The sequence below is a fragment of the Anopheles moucheti genome, chromosome 2 (genome assembly GCF_943734755.1).
Source record: "Anopheles moucheti chromosome 2, idAnoMoucSN_F20_07, whole genome shotgun sequence".
In the NCBI taxonomy this organism is placed as follows: domain Eukaryota; kingdom Metazoa; phylum Arthropoda; class Insecta; order Diptera; family Culicidae; genus Anopheles; species Anopheles moucheti.
In genome coordinates this window covers 85,797,643-85,819,296 of record NC_069140.1, presented here as the reverse complement: position 1 = coordinate 85,819,296, position 21,654 = coordinate 85,797,643, and the positions used below count along the sequence as shown (strand labels likewise).

At 42.8% G+C, this 21,654-nt stretch overlaps 1 protein-coding gene across 2 annotated transcripts in view; it reads left to right on the top strand.

The window, feature by feature from the left end:
* Positions 1–1,531: 1,531 nt before the first annotated feature.
* LOC128297225 (fasciclin-3) overlaps positions 1,532–21,654 on the top strand; it is a 105,575-nt gene continuing 85,452 nt past the window's right edge. For both annotated transcript variants that reach the window (XM_053032831.1, XM_053032832.1), the window contains exons 1-2: positions 1,532–1,790; positions 3,056–3,197. In XM_053032831.1, the coding sequence (XP_052888791.1) occupies positions 3,125–3,197 (73 nt within the window). In that variant the 5' untranslated portion in view covers positions 1,532–1,790; positions 3,056–3,124. The remainder of the gene's footprint in view (positions 1,791–3,055; positions 3,198–21,654) is intronic.

Below are 21,654 nucleotides of genomic sequence, written 5' to 3'. Positions count from 1 at the left end.
GTTAGCCCATTAGCAATGGAAGGACATTAGGGTGGACATTAGGATTTTGCTTTTGCTTTTCTCCCTCTCACTTCAATCACCCCGAGGGGTGGAAACGGTACAAGTATTGATTTTTTCGTCGCGATTAGATCCACAACATTCGGCGAATGGGAGTCTTTCCGTACGGTCTAGGGTACGAGGTTTGGCGTCGTTGTTAGGTGAGTCCGCATGCTTTTGTGCCCTTTTTCCACCCCCCTCACACACACACACACACACACACACACACACACAAAAGCATCGTTGCTCGGTGGAAACCAAAAATCATAACCGTTGAATTCAAACTTGCGGGCAGCTCGCCCCGCATGAGTCAGCAGGCGGGCAAAAGAAGCCGCGAAGAAACCGCACTGTGAAGCAGTGGTGGAGCCCGATGGAGGCCGACACCTCATGCACCTCAGCAACGTGCGCTGGTGTGCGAGAGACCCAAAAGGGTTCGGGGCTGTCAAACACCGCATGGGGATGTCGAGTCTCGGTTCCATTTTTCAATAAATGGTTAAGAATAGAAAGTGCGCAACTGTTGATAATGTGTAAAAATAACACATCTAGCTGTAATATGTCAAAATAATTACTAACACAAATAATAATATTACCGTAAAACGTCGAATAGTTTAACAATTTCCGAGGATAACGGTCCCTTCAGCTTTGTACGTGCAATATTTGAAGATGAAGATAACAATTCAAGGCTAAAAAAGTTCATTTATTATTTCTTAATTAAAAGTTAATGTTTGTAGTCATTAAAAACCCCAAAACAATTCTATAAACTGTCATTATTAAGCTCACGGATTATCCACCTGGCCGGACAATCGGGCTCCTGATATTCGACGTTCTATTGTAGTGATAACTTTCTTCGGCAATAGCTAATATAATGTTTTGTTAATTACTTAGTTATCTGTAACAGGTTTACAGGTTCATTTTGAGTACCATATTGTTCAGTTGTTATGTTTAATGAATTGAATTATATCAAATAATTGACAAATCTCATTTGTTTATACGACACAACCTCAAGAGGTCCAGGTCAGCCATTCATTAAATTATTTCATGAATTTGAAAAAAATTACCGCTTTTACTATTATGCCTCTATACTATTAAAACAAAATAGTTGTTGTTAAGGTAAATTAACTAATAATCAGACAAATTGAGCCATTTGAAAATGACTTCAAATAGTTTGTTTAGTTTGTGAACGATCGGTCTTATAGGAATTTCTGATGAATTACAATAATTGTTTTTTAAAACCGAGATAGGAAAAACAATAAAATAAAATAGCAAATGCAATAATATAAATAATACGATAATAATTAAATTGAACGAAATAAAATGATAAACATAAGAGGGATGATAGAGGGATAAACCGCGTGGTTCGACATACCTAAACGACCGATTTGCGTGCCCCGCTACACAACTACACACGCAGCAAATGAGCTGCGCCCGATCGCGGCTGCCGGCTCTATGCGACGCTGAAGCACCCGCGTGCAGTCATTCGATTGCGCGACGTACTCACGGTCGGTTCGGTCCAGACGGTTTCCTTTCTTTACCGCGCGAGCGAGCTAGCGTCCTTCTCGCCAGGTGTCGGCCTTCCCTCCCATTGTTGTGTTGCCCGTTTCCTCATCCTGTGTGTTGCACCGCGGTTACAACGGTGCGTTGCGTACGATTCCCACCCGGCAGTGTGTGATTGTGTGTATTGTGCCGCGTTTGTGGTGTGTGTGTGTGTATTTTGTAAGGTGTTTTCCACACCCTCGCCCCCAGGGTTGTTGTGGGTGAGTCCCGCGAAGAAAAAGCCTTTCCGAAAGGGGTAGCGTGCGTAGAAAGTGACCGGCGTCGTTTGGTTGTTTGTGGCCGTACACTATTCTTGGTGAGCGAAAGAGTGAGCGTGGGTTGGTTTCTTTTTTTTCTCGCCGAGCGATCTTCTTCATCCGTCATCTCACTATTGTTGTTCATAGAACATCGACCCGCGCGATCGTTCAACAAGTGGAAGACTTGATTGGTCGAGAAAAAGGGCTTCGGCTCGTGCGAGAGAGTGTGTGTGTGTGTGTGGAAGCGGTGTGTGTATTTGCCGTGTTTGCCGAACATCAGGGACACAACAAAAGCGGCCGCGGTTCTTGCTCCTTTCACCTGTTCTCATTTCCAGCGAAAAGAAACAAGCGCCACAAAACAAGGCTTGTTGAAGGCTCCTCAACTCTTTCAAATCAAACAAACCAGAAAATCCTTAAAAAGGCCCACGGAAAAAGTGTTGTGAAGCTTCTTTATTTTAACCCAAAAGAATTATTAAAAAAAATAACATGGAATCATAATTCCACACCTCTAAACGGCGGCATCGAGAATAATCTCGCCCGGGGTTAATATTGCGCGTGCTGTGCTTTTCTTGTGCTCCATCCTTTTTCAGGAGTGCTTTCAGGAGGGCGGTTAGTGTTTGTTTAGGACGAAATTCATTTCCATAACAAAAAAAAGCAGGACACACAACTAAAAGGCTAAAAGGTGTCGATGGATGGAAAATAGTAGTAATCTGAATAATTTAAATGCTCCAGCTCTTTTGGGGTGAAATGCTTCCGTCCTTTCTTCTTCCCACTGGAAAAAAGGCCCTATTGCTCGATTAGACTCCACTTGCACGTTACGAGGTGTGTCGCATTTTGAAGTTAGGGTTTTGTTTTTGAAAATGCAAAGTTAAATCCTTCCGGGGGGCGCCTTCTGAGCAAGGAGTTCCCAAGAAGAAACCGAGTGTCCGAGGAGAGAGGAATGGTGAAGAATATTATCTACAAAAATAAATGACCAACAACAACACCCGCGAACGAAAGTGAACTGCATCTGAGAAGGATAAAAAAGTGTTCTTTGGAGATCGTGCTGAGTACAATCAACGTGTTTTTAAAAACAAGCAGAAATGCGAGAGTTCCTCAAATTCGAACTCCAATCGATCGAAAACTAGACGTAATACATCCCTCCTTCAGTGTATTTCTTCAAGAAAATAAAAGCACCAAATTAACGGCTAGTGTCTCTTCATTCCATTCATTCCCTTCCCCCAAAACAGCATCTAGCTTTGGAGCTTTTGCCCCCGGGAGTGTGTTCTCCTTCCAGTGTTCAGTGTTTTAGATAATTAATGCAGCTGAAAATGCAAGCCGTCCGTTTCCTGCCCAGTCTGTTGCTGTTGGTGGTGTGCACTGCGCTCACAGGTAATTATTGGACATTTGTTTTCTTTACTGACCGACCGGCCTTTCCGGGTTTTTCTTTTACGACGCACCTCCCCAGAGTGACTACTCTGGACAAGGGAATAAGTTTTCCTTTTCATTGGTTGGGGAAGTGAGAGAGCGAGAGGGGGATCGTTTGACTATTAATGAAACACTTCCGGGCGCGCGGCTAGATAAATTAGAGTCGTCTGTGTGTGTTTTTTATTTGTTAAGGTCTTTGCGGTGATCACAGAGAGAGATGATCAGCAGAGGCAGGATTGGGGAGACGTTTAGTTCGCGGGACCCCATTTTGTTGGGTTACGTTATCTGGTGAGATGAAAAATTAGATGAAGATCGAACCGCCAGCCTCTTTCATGGGGGAAAGATGTAAATGAACGGTAGATAAGAAACCTTCTGAGGAGAGATCTGCCTATCAGGGGAAGTTATTTCTTACTCCACCGACTTTAAACTGATAAACAAGTTTTCTACCGCGTGTGAATCATCTCTTCTTCGCTTCGTTCAGACATGCATCACTTCTATTCCAAGAATCCACTTCACCACCGGTGGTGGACTCTCAGCCTATCCTCGCATCAGTCATCCCCAGAATATCACGTGATCACCCCATCACGCTACAATGTCTCGATGCCATTTTAGAAGACTAATCTTCTCCCTGGTGGGTTTGATGTGCTAATGTGAAGAGCTGATGACTGGAAGCTGCTAATGGGGACTGTGTGTGTGATTGTCCAGCGAACGATCATGACACACATAAGGCTACCCTACCTTCACAAATGCCTGTCACAGACGACACTGTGCTTGCATAGACGAGAAAAAGTTTTGATGCTTTCGGGCAGGGTAGAATAAGTGCGTTAATGGTGTCGCCGCCCGTACTTACTTCTTGACTTTCATGCTTGGCAGTTTTATGGTGTTTAGTTGCTGCATTACCTGCAAAGAATATCGAGAGGAAAAATGTAAGATTTGTGTAGCTCCCTCACGATGAGATAATGAGATTTAAGATGGCTGTTAACTCTCAAAGTTTTTCTTTGTGAGGTTATGTTTTTTTTGAAAGACACTGTAATAAGCACCGGTAATGTTAATTGTAATGAGAACTATTCGGATTGAATGTACCATCCATAAGCCAAGTTATTATTATCTTCAGCCCTGTACACATACACTGCGGGTAATTGCCGGTAGTTTAACTTCGTCATTTCGACTTCAGACAGCGGGGGTGTGATGAGCATCAGAGAACCAGTCGATCACCACGTACCGGCGATAAAACTTAATCCTGTTTATGGTTGGGCTTTTTTGATGGCCGCACATAAAATCTCGTCTAAAGTCGGGCGTGTCCAAGGTGGAGTTAGTACTACCGGAGAGCTACTAAAGAGCTTGAACCCAAGAGCTCAAGAGCGGAGACATCTCATGACGCGGGTCCCGGGTGTAAGGGAGGAGTTCGCTAATGTGTGACGAACAGCAGCGAGAAGCTACTGATTGAAATTGCAATGTAAGAAAAAGGTGTTCCGAATTGGGTTTCGGTCCAACATCTTCACACATTGGCAAAAAGAGCATTTAACGAGGCGGGAGGGGAAAGCAAGATGTGTTTTTTCGAGTTAATTTCACGGTCACCACCACCCGTTCACCTGTTGTGTTGTGTTTTTTTTTTCGTCAGCATTTTCAGTGTTTTATTTTCCACCAACGGGTTGTTTTTTCTCTCCTTTTAGACGAAAACCTTGAAAACCGTCACCCCGTAACTTACTGACGGTCCAAAGATTTTGATTCTCTTTCACATGCGCACGCTGCTATTTTCTACCAAATTTTGTTTTTGGTTTACCGTTTTACCCACCCTTCATCAAATATTTATTGTTTTGCATACACAAAACGTCTCCTCCGTTCCCAGCGCCGGAACGGCCCCAGGAGCCTTATTTTCGGCACTCACTTCCAAGGGTGTGCTGCTTCAAAGGATAGGAAAGGAACACACGCGAATGTGCGCGAATGTATCAATACAATGTTGGGTTTTTTTTGTGGGTTTTGTTTGTATGTTATGACAGACGCAGGTCACATTCGTTCGAACAACAGAATAAATACAAATAGATGTGCAATGTTACGATGAATCACACATACGCAATTTCAGGGCCCCGCCAGTAATCCGCGTTGTCGTTTATTGCCTTTCCCGATAAGGAAGGAAATCACTAAGAGGCGGTAGAAGTTGGTTTGCTGCTTCTGTGTGCAAAATGGGCACGTATTACACGGTGCCGTTGTTTGGATTTTATTTAACCACGTTCCACGAATTGCGAATTGCAGTGTGTAGTTTTGCTCTGGGAAGCTTCAAAATTTCGCTATCTACAATTTGCAAACCAAAAAACAAAATCATCAAGAAAAAAAAACCATATTTCTATTAAATTTCGCGACTAGATCGGTGACAACTGCTGTGAAACAAATGAGAAAAAATAATCAAATTCAAAAAGGAAAACGAACGGTTTACTCCTCGAGCAAAAAAGCGTCACCCATATTTTGGGTGACGCGATCTCCGGAGAAGCAAAAGAGCGTCACCCATATTTTGGGTGACGCGTTAAAGAACTAAAAAAATGCATGTTTTTCAGTTAAAAAAACTTAAAGTTTATCTTCACCCGTAAAGTTTAAAATGTAAGCAAACATTTTAGAGATTTTATTCGGGGAAAGGTGCAAATATTTTTCGAAACAACTTCTGCTGATGGTAGCTGTGTTTCGTGCCCAAATTTCTGAATGTTTTGTTTGACCCATTTTATTTAAAGACCTTCTAGAATGCGTCAAACTTCACGCCCTGCTTGTACGAAGTTTTCATGGTCATTTAAATCACACGCGAAAAATTCAGCTCTACCATCAGGCTAGCTTGATGATGAAATGGGTTTTGAATAAAACGCCCTCCGAATGCGTGTGTGAATGGCAACCAGATGTTGCCTGGAAAACGTTTTTGCTTTCTTTGGGATAATATAAATGGAAAGAACGCATGAAAACACATTATTTCATTTTAAACGAAAAGAATTCCATCATCAGCGGCTGGGAAATGGGTGGTAGCGACGGTTTTTTTCTTTTCCTCCCCAATGAAAAACCAGCTGCATCTTTCCGAGGGTGGGGTTGAATTTTCCGACCCTATTTTTCTTGATCGACACGCGACCCCGCGACGACCGATGAGTCAACGGAGAACACGCTCCCCCCGCCACGGGTGCCGTTTTTCGTGTGCCGTGTAGCTGCACTTGTGCATTTTTATGTGTCAGGGTCTTTTCCCGCTGCAGCACACGTAAGAATGCGTTTTTGGAATAGTAGCACGCAGCACTCCAAGAATGAGGCGCGCGCGATATTTATATACATATAAATCCATCTAGTTTGCCATGCCTCTCTTGTTGTGTGGTGTGCCCGTTGTTAGGGCTGAACTTTTAAACGCATACAACGAACCATCCCCCAACACAAACACACCTTCGTAGGGCTGATTCAACACGAAAAAGATAGAGAGAAGAGACGGCAAAGGCGCGCGGTTTTAAAAATATCGAAGCTGTTAAAGACGTTAATGTTCGGTGGAAGAAGAATGGGAAATTAAGGTTGAGCCCTGTGGGAGGAGGAGGAGGTTAGCAGACGGGGGAGGGAGGAAAGTACCTCGCGGGTAACGTGCGCGCGCGTACGCCGTAGAAAAACCGGCTTTCATGTGGACACACACACACACACACGGGCACGACCGAAGGAAGAGAAAGTTTGCAGTGTGTGCGATTGGAAGAAACAAACCGGGGGCGCAGACACAAAAACAGGACCGTGTGAAGGGTAGCGAACGAGAGCGAGAGAAGAAAACGGGTTTCGAGCTGTCCGGCCCGTTGAAGTCGTTTGATCCGAATCGCTGTGTGTCGCTTGACCACGCTGCGGCGTTTCCTTCTTCGTTTTATTCTCGTCTTTTCTTTCCACCCTTGCTTCGCGTTTTGCTGCGATCAACCCGCGGAAAGAGAGGGAACAAAGCAGCCACGGGCAAAGAACGCGAGATTCGATCAAGAGATGAACCCCGGGCCTTTGTGTGATGAAGAAAAATATTAACGCGGCTCCGGGAGGAGAACCTCGTTCCTTCTTAGCTGCGGTTCGTCTCATAACGTGAAGAAGGACGGGGTGAGGGGTGAGATACTGCAAGGAGAGAGGAAACCCGAAAAGAAGATTTATAAAAGATAAATAAAATTGGCGCGAGCGAGCCTCTTTTACTGCTTTTTTCCCCAAACGATCTTTGTTGGCCTTCTTACGGCTTGGCTCTTTTTTTTCGCCCTCCTACGAGAGCATCTTAAGAAAAATGCCTTCAAGAAGTTTTGTGAAAATTTAAATCTCCACGCGTGGCCCTCCTCACTCGCGTTGTGTTCTTGCCCTGCGCTACGATTTGATGAAGACGTGGCCCCGAAAATGTCTGTGTGTGTGTGGGTGGGTTACTCTTTGTGTTCTTTCGAGGTTCTTATCCCACCCTTTCTGAGGTTCTGAGTTTCATTTGAGACGATTCTTCTTGGGGAAGGTTTTTTTATTTGTAACAGAGGTTATGTGTCAGATAGCTGTCAGAGCTAGATCAAAAAACCGGAACCGGTGAGAGGAACACGAGAGAAGAGTACCGAGCGACAACAAATCTAGTTTCTGGTCTGTTTGTGTGCGTTCCCTCTTGTCACACGGGGGGGTTTTTCCGCTTTCCGTCGCATTGCGTCTTCTGTTTGTGATGGCCAAACACCCACACCTGAAATTAAGAGGGGAGATAAACCCGTCAAAGTCTGAACGCCCCTTGGCGTGTGTTTAAAGGGGAAGAATCGTGAAGATCTTCTGAACGTATCCGAAGATATCCCGGTGGGTCATTAAAAATAAATTCAAACGTGCTCGAGAGCCGATAGTTGGATCGCGTTATTATCGCCAAGAAGTTGTCCGGAGGAATTCTTGTCTCTGCAGGGGAACCTGGGTTTCTAAGATGTAATACTGTTGGAGATGAATTCTTGCTTTAGACTAACTCGTACACTTTGGGAGATTCTTTAATAGTTGGTAAAACTTCGCCAAGATCTCCATAACCTCCTAATCCTTCTGCATTGGATTATCCCTCAAAAGGATGTAGAATCGTTGGTGGACCTTTGGTAACTCCAATTAGCTTCACATTGACTTCACTCGGTGGTGGTAGTTGTGCCGTCTGTCTGTGGACGTCTGTTAAAGCTCTCTACCTCCACGAGACACGCGTACAACATACTACGGAGAGTGAAAGTCAGCCAAAAGTAGGTCGGCGCACTGTCATTCCTGCAATCAATTCCTCTGCATCCCCTGCAAACCGACAGGGAGGAAAAAAAAGGATAAACTTTCTCTCTTACCCTCGCTTCCATTTTGCTTCGGCCAAAGACGAAAGGAGGCTTCTATTTTCAGCAACTAATTAGCCTGCATCCGTCTGGCAGTGTCTCTGGGTGGCGTCGGGTCAGGAGACAGGGAGGTAAAAATAATATTAATAATGGACGCAAAAGGGAGGATACCCCGGCAGATGGTGGGACTCGGGAGGGGGTAGAAAAAGGGCGAAAAATTCTCCACCGGTCATTAACCCCGGGCCCGGTAATGAGACGCGACGGATTTGGTAATTAGCTTCATTTTAACCGGAGGTACAACCCCTGGCACCCTGAGCATTTGGCCACAGCTTATGGTGTCCCTTCGGTCTATATAAGGATCCAGTCGTTCCCGGTCTCATAATAATAATTCCAACCGCGCGTGTGGCGTGAGCGGTGGCGGTCTGTTCGATTACTGTTCGAATGGCGAATGGTCCGAAATTTATGGCAGAAGATGAGATTACGCCTCGCCGCTACCCATCATCCAGGCACGACGACACAATGCCGTCGCCGCCGCCGCCATTATTCGGGTTTGTGTGAAAGAAGCCAAAAAAGGACCTTTTAAACCCAGTCAGTCCCCGTACAGCAGGGGAGAGAGAGTTAATTATCGACATTATGTAAATTAAGAAGTCGCAATGAAGGAGCAAATTTGTTGGTTAGAGAGAGAGAGAGAGAGAGAGAGAGAGAGAGAGAGAGAGAGAGAGAGAGAGAGAGAGAGAGAGAGAGAGAGAGAGAGAGAGAGTATGAGAGAAAGAGAGGGAGAAAAAAGGAAAACATATCCTCAGGGCATCCCGAGTTGGCAGTGGTTTTTTGGAAGTGACAATGTGAAGTAAATTAATTTTTGTAACACATTTCAGTTCCAGGGATGAATACACACACATAAACAAAAAATCCTTAAGCAAAAAAATAAAATTTATTCGAACGAAAAAAGGAAAATGTTGCGTACCCAATCACCCCCTTTCAACATAGTGCGATAGTACCGCACCATCATTATCAACCGCGCTATCTTATCGGGTTTCTTATCGATAATTTTTAAATGCAACTATGCGTCCAAGAGTGTCGTTCGTGACCTTCCCTTTGTAGAATAGCGTGGACCAGGAGTTTATGTTTAATATTAGCAAGAGCCGCGTTTTAACGAGACACAATGAATAAAACCTTTGCGCGTGACTGTAAGCCAAATTCGTATTGTTTTGGATTAATTAAACTCTACGTGCACAGTGTTTTTGTTTCATGCCCGGGGCGTGTTTATTATTTTTGGGGTAATTTTTTAACGCTTTTAATTATTCTGACTGTTATTATCATACGAAAATTTAATAACCATATTTCGTGACTGTGTTTCAAAACAGGGGGGGATATGGAAAATAAATAGATTCCATGTAGGGAAAATATTATTTATTGAAGAAGGCCTCCTAGATGAATAATTTTATTTGTTTTATTATTACACCCTGAAACTAAACAATCGATTCCGATCGATATGAGGTCGTTTCCCTTTTCGCTTCTCGCTATCAAATGCGTAAAATAACATTCCGAGTGAACACGCAAATTACTCAACAAATTCATTAACATGAGGACCGCCGCCGCTCCCGGTTTCGATTCTCGGTGGCTAACTCCTTTCATTCTTCGCGTTTTTTCCCCCGTGATTGATGTGTATGTGAGTGGCCACCCACAGACCGAGGTGTAAAGTTTTCCTTCGTCGGTAAATAATTTTCACTTGATGTGTGGTGTTGTTGTGGCCCTCCCACTGTGCGCGCCCGGCTTTTTGACTGACAGGTCGGAGTGGCCGAAGTTGGGGCGGGCGGGCCTTGTCTGGGATTTTGGCGTATATTATAATCGATTTCACCCCCCCACACTAGACTGGACCGGGAAACATGAAAATTGTGAGGTGAGTGTGATTGGTCATTGAGAACCTCCAGTAGGAGCACCATTCTCTTCTGCTATAGCGAGGCTTTAGTTTGGGACTCGCAATTGGCAAACTTTTATTTTGAGGGAACTATTCGCCTATAGTTTTTTTTATTGCATTCTTTCCTTCTACAGTTTAGTTATTTATTATTCCATGCACGATGCGTGCGTTTGTGCAATGGATATGGGCCACTGAATTCATCTGCCCTTTTCCGGGTTGATGACCACCCCCGGCGGCGGAGTGTGCTCTATTGTTTCATTGGCAATTGGCGCTACTATTTCAGTGCAGAGACAGAGGGAGGTTATCCCCATCTACCAATTCAATTGTTTTATTTACTTTCATTCTTTCTTTTTTCTTTTTTTTAACAAAATCCCGTCAATTTTCGTTCCCTTTCTAGGGGTGATTTTTCCCTATTTTCCTCTCTTGTTTCGTTCATTTTGTTCTAAAAAAACTAATACTTGCCCCCTTTCAGATGGTGGGGGGCTCTTTCCGTTTTTTATTATTTTTACCAAACCAGATTCTTTTTTTCCTCCACTTCATTCTAGCACACATGGTGACGCCAATATCTCTGTGTGTATGTTTATATAAATTCGCACAAAGTTTTCCAGCGAAAGGAAAAAGAAAACCAGACACAAAATTCGCTTCCGCTGGGGAGCGTGTATCGGTGGCCACTTTTATTTGTGTCAGTGAGCGAAAAGCGTTGGAATAAAAAAAAAGAGGAGCAAAACCCCGTTGTCGGGGAGAGGGGGTTTTGTTTGGATGGCGCGTGTGACATCATCATCCCTCCACCCCCCCAAACCAGTGCGCTCCCTGATCCCCCACGAGTGTGTAGGGGGGGAGGATTCGTTTTTTTGTTTGCGCGTGATGGAATAGAATGATGTCGCTGCGGCGGCGACCGGTTCCGCATTTGGAGTTCGCGAGTATTGTGCGTGCGTAGTATGGAGAGATCGCGTAACGGGGTGTGCGCTTTCGCCCCGTTTTCGCGTGCATTGTTGTGGCGCGTGAAGCTTTTTGGGTCGGTAGTCGGGGTTTTGGTGGTGGTATTAGAGGGATGAGGGGTAGTGAAAATGATTCTAAGCACTGAATGCACATGTCATCGCCTGTATTCAACTACCCAGTCCGGTACCCGGCAGCAGACACACACCTACCGACTCTTGTCTAATTAATATTCTTCCGTGGTGTGGTGCATCAACGAGTATAGCGCGGCGTCAGAACAATGCGCGTTACCATCCAGAGTTACCGTTTTTCCGTGTTCAGCAAATTGTTTGTGATGCGCGTAATGTGAGTTATGAACGGAAAAATAAAAAAAACCACAAGTCTCGTAGAATACTAGGTCACAACACGAAGACATTTAGCCTTCTCGAATTTAATGTGACCGATGGGTGTGTGAATTGAAAACGCAATTTACTCTTCTAATCAAAGGAGGCAGTAAACATTTTAAAGAAAACACTTTTATCACACTTAAATCGATTTTGCGGAAGATATTTGTTTGCTTTTGGACGGACAGCATTAGTGTGTACGAGAAGAGTGTGGTGCGTTCTCATCACCCTCAAACCTGTCCAGCCGTATTAGCACACACCTTGCTTAGCAGAATGCGAATGCCTTCTGGAAATAATATCACTCACCTGTATCCACACCAACAGGGTGGCATTTTTATATGTCAACATTGTTTCTGTATGTGTGTGTGTGGGTTTATGGAGGGGGGAATGGTGGAATTATCAACGGTATGTGCTAAATATCACCTTCGACTTGACTCACGGGGGTTAGTGTATAATAATAATTGTGTTCCACATACCACACATCGCGAATAGGCGTGCGTTTTATCACGCATTTTTTTTTCGCGTCTGACAGGTGTGTGTATTTGTGTGTGTAGATGTACTTCAACACATGCGGTATGTTTATGATTACCTCACAAGATAAGATAGCAGCATTGCTTATCATGCTACACGGGTGAAGAAACTAAACAAGATATAACATGTATTGATTTTATTTCTTTTACTGAAAGAGAGTAGTTTGTGTGTTTTAAAATTGTGATTCAGATATTTTATGTTTATTTTTTTGTTATATTCATCTAGTATTTGTTTTGCTCTTCAATTTGCCATTTCTACAGTGCTGGCTAGTGGAATAAGACTGTCAAAACTGCCAATGATCGGAATCATACTTTAAGCTAGTTTTTTTGTATTTGTTTTGACATTTCCAGTCTTATGTGCTTACAGCTTCCCATACAAATGACAAGTTAAGCCTAGGGAAAAAGGATTAAATTGTTTTCCTAATAAAAAGTTGTCAAAAGCAAATAAAGTAAGTTGTAAAAAGTTGACAAATGTCAAAACAACAAAGCATTTTGCTTGCTGGTCTGAAGCAGGATAGGCCATGTTTACCTTATGTCAAAAAAATAAAACAATTTTTTTTATTAAAACTACAAAATTTATTGAAAACCAAATTAAAAAATAATTGTCATAAACAGACTTATAATTTGTTTTTGAATGCATTGAATTTAGAGTTGACCTTTTAAACTCTAATCGATTTTTCTCCTATTGTGTTTCCGCGAGAATGATTGCCCTTATGTCATTCTGTATGTGAAAATGCTATATCGTTTACGAATCTGTTCAGAATGATACAGCTAGGTATCTGGATTATTTGACAGATTCTAGTTGAGAGCTTAAGCTTTTACCTTATGGTATGATCTACCCCAATGTTCGATTTATTCCCCCAGTGAGAAAAGATCAGAAAAATGTCGACCCCAAGTATTCTTTAACTATTGCATGGTCAAGATGCGCTTAGGCTCGCTATGTTCTGGAAATTACGGTCAAAATGAAGTTTATTTTAGAATAATTTAATATTAATAGAATGTCAAAGGAAATTAAATTCCATAAGTTTCAAGTATGTTAAATTAATACTTCTTATTTCCACAAAACTTTTTCAATACAGCGGTATGACATTTTCGCTTTTGTTTTGATTGATGCCGTTTTAAAAGCTTAAAGTTTCTTAGTTCAGCTATCATAGACCTCAATAATCAGCCGTTGTTTGACGGTCCTTTTCTGGATAGCTTTTTATAAGCCTCCATTTAAAATTTTGCGAAATTACGATCGAATGTCTTTAGCTAATTCTACGAAATGATTATCTAGGTTATCTACAGCACAGACCTTTTCAGTGTCCTCACTTTTTCCCGATCGTACTTCATGGAAAAGAGTTTCGACTCTTTATTGTAAATTTTATGCCGTATTCACAACTATTGTATTAAAAAGCAAATATAATTTCACTTAGTTTTTTATAGAAAATATCTAATTATACTTCATCTGTGCTTTTATAAAAGTTATGCTTAGAACTGCTTGGCAAAAACTTCGAAGAATGCTGTGAGTAGCCTTATTTTATTGATCACCACTGTTTCGTCCGGAAAGTGGGTTAGTGTTGGTGGAACATTTTTCTCTGCTCTGGTCGCCTTCAACACTTGCATTTTTAATCGTTGTAATTCCTAACGGAGCCACCACACCGTACCTCCAGGAGGGTGACAGATAGGGTGGTCCGAGCAGAGCACCCTTACCGTATTTCTCGCACACTCGACTGCTGATGGCATGGCCTAACATTGCAATCGAATACACCGGATGCAGCAATGTTTGTAATTAAGGCGATAGAACGATGCAGAACGAAGGAAAAAAAAAACAGTTGACCAGGCGCGCAAAACACGAACGGGGGGCTATAAACAAAGCGCACGACTTCTTGCCCCGGTGTGTTGTGTTGCATTTGGAGAGGTGGGTTTTTATTTTTTTGCATGCGGCTGATGCGGCCACAACCAGCACCACCACCACACACCGTCAACAAACGGTTCTCATTCTGTGTTGATCAATTGCAGTGACCTTTTTTTTGCACCTCCTCTCTTGCTGTGCAGCAAAGAACGCGTCATTCAGCGAAAGGAATTCCAAAATTGCGTTCACAACACACAAAGGGACCATAAGACCCGCGCGCGCGCGCTGCCTGACATTGGAGATGTTGAGAAGTTGCGTATGTTTTTTTCTTTCCTTTCTTCAATGCGATGTTGTGTTGTTTTTACTTCACATAATCGCGCGACTGCAACGGCGCTGCGAAACAACGCGTCATCTTTCGCTGTGTGTTTCAAAGACGTTGGAGAAGGAGGAGAGGTCAACATAATTAGAGTTGCTGCTTTTTTCTGCAGGGCGCGCGCGCAGGCTTTTTATCTGCGAGTGATGGTGTGAGCCCAAAAGTCATACCGTGTGCGCTAGTGAAGCGAAAAATTAAATAATCATTGTTTTTACCGCTAAAGAACCGCTGTTTTGCCGTTGAATGCTAACAGCAGCAGTGGTGGTAGCTCGTAAATGTAATGTTTTATTTTAATTTGGTTTTTCTTTTCCGAGTCATAACATATTTACTGCAACGGTTTTATGTGCCATTACTATTCCATAAAGACTCATTTAACAAACCGGACACGTTATCTTGGAAATTTAATTAAATTGCTTTTCAATAACACCAGCGCAAGAGCTTTCGAATGTGCGGACCCAAACAATTGTTCGCTTTGGCCGAGCGTAATGAGGGTGACGTCCTTAAATTACTTTTCCACCCGCCCCGAAAAAATAAAAGAACTCAAGGTTTGATTGACCCATTAGGAGTATGGGGAGAGGAGAAAAACACAGGACCCACCACAGGGGGAAAAACAAATTCAACCGGGTGGTACCTTTCGCTCTAAACGAAACGTTCAATGTAATTGCACTTTAATCGTGCTTTTCCTTTTGTTTAAGTTCTACTACTAAAAAGGAAGAAAACCCCCGGACCGAACAAGGAGGAAGTATCTCCCCACACACAGGTGTTTAAAAAATGGCTCTGTTGGTGTGTTGTTTTCACGGTCGAAGGATGCACATTACGCCGTAATGGGATAATAGGAGGGACTGGTGTGCACACCAACATATGAACCACGACGGGAAAATAGATAATGGGGAAAACACGCGAAAGCGCGTCTAATAATGTTGTAAGGACCTTCTGCTGCTTCCAGCCACGGCACACGGCAAGAAATAATGGGAAATGTTTGGGTAGAGCTTATTGCGTGTAATGGTGGTGGTAATGATGAAATCGACCATATATTTCCCAGTGGGCCCCCCATATTTCACCCGAAACACCTTCTCCACGGCCGTTAACACCCTCGAGTTGTATGAAAAAGAGGGAAAACCGGGGAGAACCTTCGATGGATTTTTACATACATTTTATTTTATTTGGCGTTCTTCATGTTCTGTTCCCGCTTCAAGTTGCAGTAGGCGGTGTGTGATAGCTGCTGCATCCCTTCAACCATGACACCCCTTGATGTGATGGTGTATGCGGCGCCTTATTCCCCAGTGTTGCGGTTCAGTTGGTTCCGATGGCCAAACACATACGGACCGGGGGGGCGACGCTTTTCCGACAACGGCTATTTTCTCTCTCTCTGTGTGTGTGTGTGGAGGGGGAGGGTGTTTGTTTGGTGTGCATGTATGTGTCTGAGGTGGTCGGTGGTTTGGTTCCTTCCCACGTGGTTTTGTGGGTGAACGTGGTTCTTCTCGGGGCTTTTTTTGTGAACCTTGTGTGTGAGCTATAAGGAAAATGGTTGAGTACTGTTGACCCGATGCTCTCGGGGTTTTGTGGTGGTGTGTGGCTTTTTATGCTCGACGGGAGGTTTCCATGATGGATTTGAATATAATTTTTTTTCTGCCTCCTCCCCATAAAAAGCGCCACACGGAACGGGAGAAGAGCCTTTTTTCCCTTGCGGGTTTAGGTTTAAAGACACCCCAAACAAAACCCGCGTTTGAGGGTGTAAGTATTGGCGAGAGAAGGATAGTTCGTTACATGCCAAAAAGGAATCATTTGACCATAATGAAGAGAATGTATTTCACTGTCATGGTCAAAGACATGCGAGAGATGTAAAATGAAGATAACAAATGACGTATTTTCTATATCAGGGGGAAAATAAGTAAAAATCCTGGTCACGGCACCACAGAAGCATGATTTTCTAATCCACAATTAAAAAAGAAATAATCAGGTAATAGTATGGTACGGTGTTACAAAAAAAAAGTAGACAATAGTTTTATTTTGTGCTAAAGAAATCGATAATATCCTGGTCACGGCACCATCGAAATAAATTCATTCTTGTTTGATTTAAATTGAGCTTTTTTTCAACAACTTAAAGTTGATCATCTCCCAAACATTCCAGCTTTAATAAGCCTGTACCCTTGTAAGCTGTACCCTTGTTACACAGAATAGGGGTCAACAAACCTCGATCTGACACCGAGCTATTTTGGGTTCAATAAACCATCTGTAAAAATTAAAAAAAAAACATTATGACATTTCCTAGCATTAATCTCTACACACATGCGTGTCTCTTCCTAGCGACGAACCATCGCCTACTATGGGAGAAGCTTTTGTGTGTTCCTTTCGGTCTCCCTGTTTTTTTTTGTTACATTCGATCGTTCACCATTTTCAACTGATTTCTCTCCCTACAGAAGAAAAAGGACGTGGTGTGGTAGTTACGTGGAGCTTTTTTTTAACGATAAATAAATTCCACTGGTCTCCTCTGTGCTCGTCTTGTTTGTACTACTAGTCGCGCATGAAGAGATAAATGAGTTTTCGAAGTCGAGATAAGCTGACAGCGAAAGCCCAACGTCACTCTTAAAAAGGGGATGGTGGTTTTATTTTTTGGTAAGCAAAGAACACACCACCAAACGGTGTGAAAGAAGTGTAGAAAGAGAGAGAGAGATTAGGAAAAAAACGGGAATCAACCAAAACTTCACAGCAAGAAAAGATATCGAGAAACACAGGGAAGAGAAGAACTCTGTGTTGGGTTAGAAGATTTTCCAAAAATGATAATAAATGCATTGCTACGCGCACATGGAGTTTCTCCGGAGGGGTTTCTTTTTTTTGGTGTGTATGGTCACGGTTCGCTGTGCACTGTTGCGTCTCGTGTCGTCCCTCCCTGTAATGCCGACCGAGCGTTGACAAATAGATTAATTAAAAAGCGACAGTTGAGCCTTTTAATGGTACGGGAAGGAGATTAAAGTTTCCTTTTATGGCGTTTTTGTGGCTTTTGAGCATCGGAAAGGGGAAAACACAGAACCACAGACAGTGCGTTTGGTTGGAACACGGTGAAAATGAAAGTGCGTTCCGTTGCATTCTAAATGGGAATGTGTGTAATAGACGGTCAAAACATATTATAATGCACTTCTTTTTCCCGGTGCATTGCAATGGGAAGGCAACACAACCAAAAGGGCGAGTATAATATATTCCGTAACGATGGTTAAATTATTCTAAACCACGTCTCATTTTAGGACGCTAATGGTTACGTTTTACATAATGTTTTAATTAACCTCAATTAGAGTTGTTTTTTGTTTAAATAAATTAAATATACTCACATAAATCCACGTAACCGCCATTACACATCACCCTCCCCCCCGAATTGGGGTGGTTGATAGAAGAGAATCAAACTCTTTGTCACTGTAGATCGATTCACACAGAAACGATGCCTGCGCGGACACGCGGATCTGCATCCGTTCCACATTGACTTTTGTATTTCTCTCGTTTTTTTTTGTTTCGTTTCGCTGTCCTCAAATGCATTTTCTGCCTGTGTGCAAGCAAGTTTGCATCGTACTAGCATACGCGTCTGAAAAAAGTGTTTCACACAGACACGATCTTCTTCCCGAACGAACGATAGACGCATATTGCAGCATGAAAAAAAACATTACGCCATTACGCCAGCTTGTTACGCAAAAAAAGAAGCGTTTGAGAGGAGACTCAAGGCACGGCACAAGACGAGGTCAAACTGTAATGCGGGCGCGAAAGAGGAAGTAGTAGGGTCACGTCGGAAGAAATTCTTGACTTCTTCTGCTCCGTCTTCAATCCGTTTTTTGTTGTACAACACACATCCCCGTGAATAAAGGGGGGAAAAAAGGGCCAACAACAAACAGCCCTTCTCTCGTCGACTTGTTGTCTGGTGTATATCTTTCGTTCGACTTATGTTGTGAAAATTCTCACATCTTAAGGCGAGAATGTTTGTGGGAAGGGTTTGCGCACCGAAGAATGCATCGGGTGCAAAACAAAAACAAAAAATGCAACAAACACAAGAAATACCTAACGAGAGAGAGATAATGTGGCCAACACCCCCCCTTTGGGGTGGATGGTGTGTTGGTGCATCGAGCAACGAACACGAACGCCTTCAGGGTGCGTTTTACCAAACCCACACCAGCTGCATCTCAGCTATCAGTCTGACCACCACCAACGGTTCCCTTTCGTTTATTTGCATCACATCCAGTGCAGGGTTTTCCATGCATTTCTCAACCAGAGAGCAACCAAGGGTTGCTCTTCATGCGGGCATCGCATTTCCGCTTTTTGCCAAACTGATTCCACCAAACGATCGGCCCCCCGACCAACTAACCAACCAACCTTGTTACTACTTACCAACTATATATGAAGATATCACAACGCACTCTGCGCAAAAGAAGAAAAAAAAACACAAGCACAAGCGCCATTATGCTCGATGCACTTTTATTTCCTTTCCACGATGCTGACTTTAGCTCTCTCGGCTCTTAAGGTTTTTAAGCGGATCTAGGCCAACTCCATACATCCAATTTTGCAATGCGCTTGTGGGGAGGGGTTGTGGCAGCAAGCGAGAGAGTGGCCGGGGAATCGGGGATGGGGAAGAAACTTTCATATTTTCCTGCCTTTTTCCCTGACCGAGCGAGAAAGAGAGGAGAGACAGCACACGTGCGCGCCACCGCATGCAGCCGCAACGATGCACACATAATCGCGTGTGCGTTTCCTCCCTGTATGTACGTGTCAGCATTTTCTGTGCCTTATCGCGCTCCTGCCAAGTCGTCGTCCCCCATAATCACAGTTGCCCCCGGCATGCTGCTGCTGTGTGAAGCTTCCTCGTATGTTCCTTGTGCTTTTTTTTTGTTGTTGTCGTTGATGAAAACCCCCCCTGTTCCGTTTAATCGCGTTTTATATGCTTGCTTTAATTGAAGTGTACTATTTTCTCTCCGGGATTTGGAGGAAGAGCAGCAATCGTGGCGCGCATCCCTGCATCCGCGAAGCGCGGGAATCTCAAGGGTAGTAGTAGCACGTGCCTGTTTTTATAGGACGGATGGTTTGTTGGTTTCGTTTTGTTTCTCGAACGAACGAGTAGTAACATTGATGGGTGTGTGTGTGTGGGGAGGCAAGCCTAAAGGTGTGGTTTTCCAGGGTTTGTGTGACAAAAGCTATTTTTTCCTCCTTCTTTTGGTAGCTTTTTCTTGTATTTTCGATTCGTTTTTTTGTCTGTTGCAACAAACGTGAGAATCTCATTCCGGGTGGAGAAACGAAATACTCTTACTTTCGCAAACAACGTGCGAGAGTACTTGTTTGCGTCCTATTTTTCTGTTATTTCTTTTTATTTGCATCCGGTGACTAATCCTGTGAGATGTTAATGTGAAAGAAAGCTAAAGGTACACCGATCTTGAATATCGACTTTAGTATGGCACTGTTTCTAAATATTTGTTTTAATAAGCTTTCATTATTGCAACCTAGGACCAGCTACACATATTATATATTTAGATTAAAAGATAACAAGAAAAGCTATGAAAATAAACATAAAAAATAAAACAGTTTAGTTTATTTTCAAATTAAAAAAAATACAGAGCATAATAATATATCAGCTACAAGAAAGTCATTTTGTTAATGAAATCAATATAAACGAAAAGAAATATTTGGACATGTTCAGTTCAATAATAAATGAAGTTATGTAAGGTTTACAGCAAATACGTCCGATTTATAAGTTTTGTTCAAAGCCTCATTAAAATTTGTCAAGCGATAAACTATAAGCTATAACTATAAATATTATGGCATGAAATCAAGTTTGCCAAGCCTTACAATATAACCAAAAGGCATTAAAAAAACCCAAAACAACGAAGGATGTTCCTAGTCATCCTAAGATCTATTTACCGTATATAGACCCCTTTACAATTACAGAAGAAGAGAAAATCATAATTATATGCAAGAAATACTTAGAATTCTAAGTTAAGGGAAGAGACTATTTGCTCGGCTAGGAAAAAGCTCCTGTAAAGATGAGATTTGAACCGCGACGGTCGGTGCATTAGACCAACTACCATACCACAAGGCCGTACGACTCTTTACGCTTCGCTGCTTCCGACCTCTACTTTTAACCGTAGCTGGGTGTGCGTCTTGTTCTATTTAGTAGCTTTGACCTAAATTTCTCTACTTTTTCGGTCCGCCTTTTTTTTTCATTCGTAATAATAAAACCATTTCAATAGCACATTAAAATTCCTTCCTACAAAATCAAACTCCAGTACCGCACAACCGCATCACCATTGCGTTGACATGTTTCCACTTCGAACACACCAAAAAAAAAAGGAAAATATACACACAAAGAGCTTTGTGCGTGGCGTGATGAGGGCGCGAAAGTGGCGGATGATTTTTTTTTTGAACGAAAGACCACTCGACAAACCACCAACTCGGAAAAAGGGGCTGGAAAAACCGGGCGGAAAAAGAGGAGACACATCTTATGACAGCTACTGTCACGTTTGTTTACATTTGTTTGCGATCCGTTTTCAGTGCGAGTGACGACCCCAAATCTCGAATCGCGAGAGTGGAGGTTGTTCTGGATGATTGAACACAACAACAGCCTTTTTGGCGGCGGGGTCTCTCTCCGTTCTTCAGTGAAACACGGCAGCGAATCGACAGCTACCATTAGGCGGATATTACAGCAGGCGACGTGTTTGCGTACGACGGTGTGATGTCCCCGCGTGTTAGGGTGTTGCTTTGTCAGAAGACGCAATGTCATTACGCGGCTATTAAATGATTGTTGATGGGGGTGGTTTTTTGTGTGTGTGTGTGTGTGGTAATTTCATTTTTGGATAGCAAGGGGTGGGTGTATTCTTCTTGTGAACAATGCTCATAGAAAGAAGGAAGGTGTGTAGGAATTTTGTATTTGGGCATGCGGCACATACAAGCGAGTGATGAGTTTTGAATAGATGGTCTAATGTGACACGGTTTTTGGGAGACGTGGAATGCAGACAACAATTGGGAGTTCCTGTGTGACAGATGTTAGAACGTAGCAAGTCTTTGTTTTGTGGAATTTATTTTAAGAAATTTTAAATTTCTATATAAGTCTAAGTATGACTGTCTGTTTGTATAAATATTTAAAGAACATACAAATGCTACTTACAAACTATCAATGAACTAAAAGCCGAAAGGGAAATAGTAT